This window comes from Nuphar pumila, chromosome 10 (genome assembly GCF_984573655.1).
Source record: "Nuphar pumila chromosome 10, dmNupPumi1.hap1.1, whole genome shotgun sequence".
NCBI classification, from domain to species: Eukaryota; Viridiplantae; Streptophyta; class Magnoliopsida; order Nymphaeales; family Nymphaeaceae; genus Nuphar; species Nuphar pumila.
The window spans coordinates 82,876,364-82,878,824 of record NC_143258.1 but is presented as its reverse complement, the minus strand read 5'-3'; the positions used below and the strand labels follow the sequence as shown (position 1 = coordinate 82,878,824).

The following is a 2,461-nucleotide window of genomic DNA, read 5'->3' as shown; positions in this document are numbered from 1 at the left end:
TCGGGTTCGTTTTTGCCACAACCGACCTGTTTAATTAACGGGTCGGGTTCGGGGTTGAGGTATGCTGACCCGCCAACCCGTCGGGTCGACCCGCCAACCCGTCGGGTCGACCCGCCAACCCGACACGATTTCCACCCCTAATTGTCGCATTAAGTAATTTACATAAATGACATTATCAACTATTGTTTGACTCTTTTTTGCAAAACGGACCTGTTTAAAGAGAAGTTTTTGAATAAGCACTTGATCATTCTGGCCACTCAAGTAGACATTTTCTTATCTCTAAAATGGTGTGGCTGGACCAAGAGTGGAACCTTCACTGTTTTTTTATGATTTAAATGTGCAATTGTTAGTAAACCAGATGCAAGTTCAAACCTAAGATTTAATTAAAATTAAATCTTGCATATTATAACGAAAAACATAAACAACAACAACTATGCCTTCATCCCAAAACAATTGGGGTCGGCGATATGAACCAAAAAAGAAAATCATTCTGGGTCTTCCACATGAATCCTTCTCCTCCAATCATTTCTATCCAATGCCATGTCCTCGGTGAGGTTCAAAGCATTCATATCCTTTCCTATCATCTCCATCCAAGTCTTCTTAGGCCTACCCCGACCTCTTTTAACTAATATATTTTTCCATTTCTCCATCCTTCAAACTGGAGCATCATTCGGCCTTCGCTTCCGCAAAAATTCAGACTTGTATCTGGGTGCTGCCACCTCAGAGTTGTATATGGGTCTGGACCAACCTGGCTTCCGCAAAAATTCAGAAAGGTATTGCATTCTTGCTTACTTACTGCATCAATATGATATATATCAGGGTAGTTATGAGCTAGCTTTCTCCCCTCTAATCAATAAAAGTTACCTTCTAAAATCAGTTAGCCAGTAGCACAGTGATAAATATTGTGACAAAACAATGATGCCTTGGTAAAAGTTTAAAATGTTATAAAACATAATATTTTGACTTCAACATTTAGACGAAAATAACACGATTTGACGACAATACACACATTTTATCTACAAAAAAGAGAAACATTTTATTTATCTTCAATTATTTTAATTTAAAACCAAATTACACTTAGCTTAGCAAAATTGGTTAGGAGGGAATCCAAAAAGCATCGAAGGACCACCCCTTCCCCCAAATTGGTATCCCGTACGGGAGGAATTATAGTAACATGTAACATTTATTTTTTGGCTTATTAATGAATTCTGCTGCGGGATTGCCTAACCCCAACTTTCCTTTTGCCTTTTAAAAAATGTTGCTAAAATTGGTTAAGGGTTATATATCAGATTTTTAAAAATATGAAAAAAATCAAATAAAATCGTCCCTTTTTTACCATCAGATGACAGTATCATTAAAAAATAATAAATGTTAAGAAAATATATAAAATAAAATTTAACCCCCTTAAAAATTATTGAAAAATGAATTGAATCGACCTACACCTTTTGAATCGTCTTTGGTGACTCAATTCGGTCTGAATCGGCTGATTCAGACTGATTTTGACGACATTGCTTTCAATTGCTACGGTACCATTTTGACGACATTTACATGTTCCCACATGAAATTGCAATCAATGGGTAAGGATCCGCCTCATGCCAACTTGTATGAGAGAGAGAGAGAGAGTTCAACTTGTTGGGTGGGTGGGAGGTAACCATGTTGCATATAATGATATAAATATATCCATGAGCTTGCAGTTTCCTCACTGATCTCTTGGTGCATTCACAGACAACACACGACACTGTGCATAAACACCAAGAGAGAGAGAGAGAGAGAGAATGGCTTCACAGATGATTGAGTCCATGAGAGAGAAAGCCGAGATATACGTGGGTGAGATTGAATGCCAAAAGAGATCAGCAGAGCTCCTTGATGAGTTTGGCATCCCTAGGGGTCTCCTCCCTCTCGACAATATAGTTGAGATCGGGCTCGCTCGGTCTCAGGGCTTCATATGGCTCAAGCAGAAGAAGAAGAAGGATCACTACTTCCAGCAGATCGGCCGGAGTGTCTCGTTCGCGGCAGAAGTCACGGCGTTCATCGAGCCACGGCGGATGAAGAAGGTGACCGGTGTGAAGGCGAAGGAGCTTTTCATCTGGGTAGCCGTCTCCGAGATGTCAGTTGATAACCTAAGTTCTGGGAATGTCCTGTTTAAGACGCATACTGGGATTTCCCGAACATTCCCAGCCTCTGCATTCTTGATGATAGAAGATGGAAAGAAATAGAATTTGTAGCAAAGATATTATGTTCTTTTGTTTGTCTCGTTCTGATCAAGTAATTTGCTAATCTCAGTGACAAAAATTGAAATCCATAATTTATTTGCTATGAAATTCTTGGGAGATCATTTTTTCACATTTTTTTTTCTTGGGTTTTCTGAAAACTCTGCAAAAATAAATGAAATTTTAAAAAACACAAAAAGTAATATTATTAAGAATTAGAATAATGTTCATGGGCTGGCCTCCCGTTGGTA

General features: G+C 38.7%; 1 protein-coding gene across 1 annotated transcript; it reads left to right on the top strand.

Annotated features, from left to right (window-relative positions):
* The first annotated feature begins 1,775 nt into the window (after positions 1 to 1,775).
* On the top strand, positions 1,776 to 2,216 carry LOC149827079 (uncharacterized). Its single transcript, XM_090018429.1, has one exon. The coding sequence runs from the start codon at positions 1,776 to 1,778 to the stop codon at positions 2,214 to 2,216; it is 441 nt and encodes a 146-aa protein (XP_089874555.1).
* The last annotated feature ends 245 nt before the right edge of the window (positions 2,217 to 2,461 follow it).

Bases quoted from the DNA above. Each gene is read 5' to 3' on its own strand.
- LOC149827079 (XM_090018429.1), top strand. From the start codon at position 1,776: ATGGCTTCACAGATGATTGAGTCCATGAGAGAGAAAGCCGAGATATAC.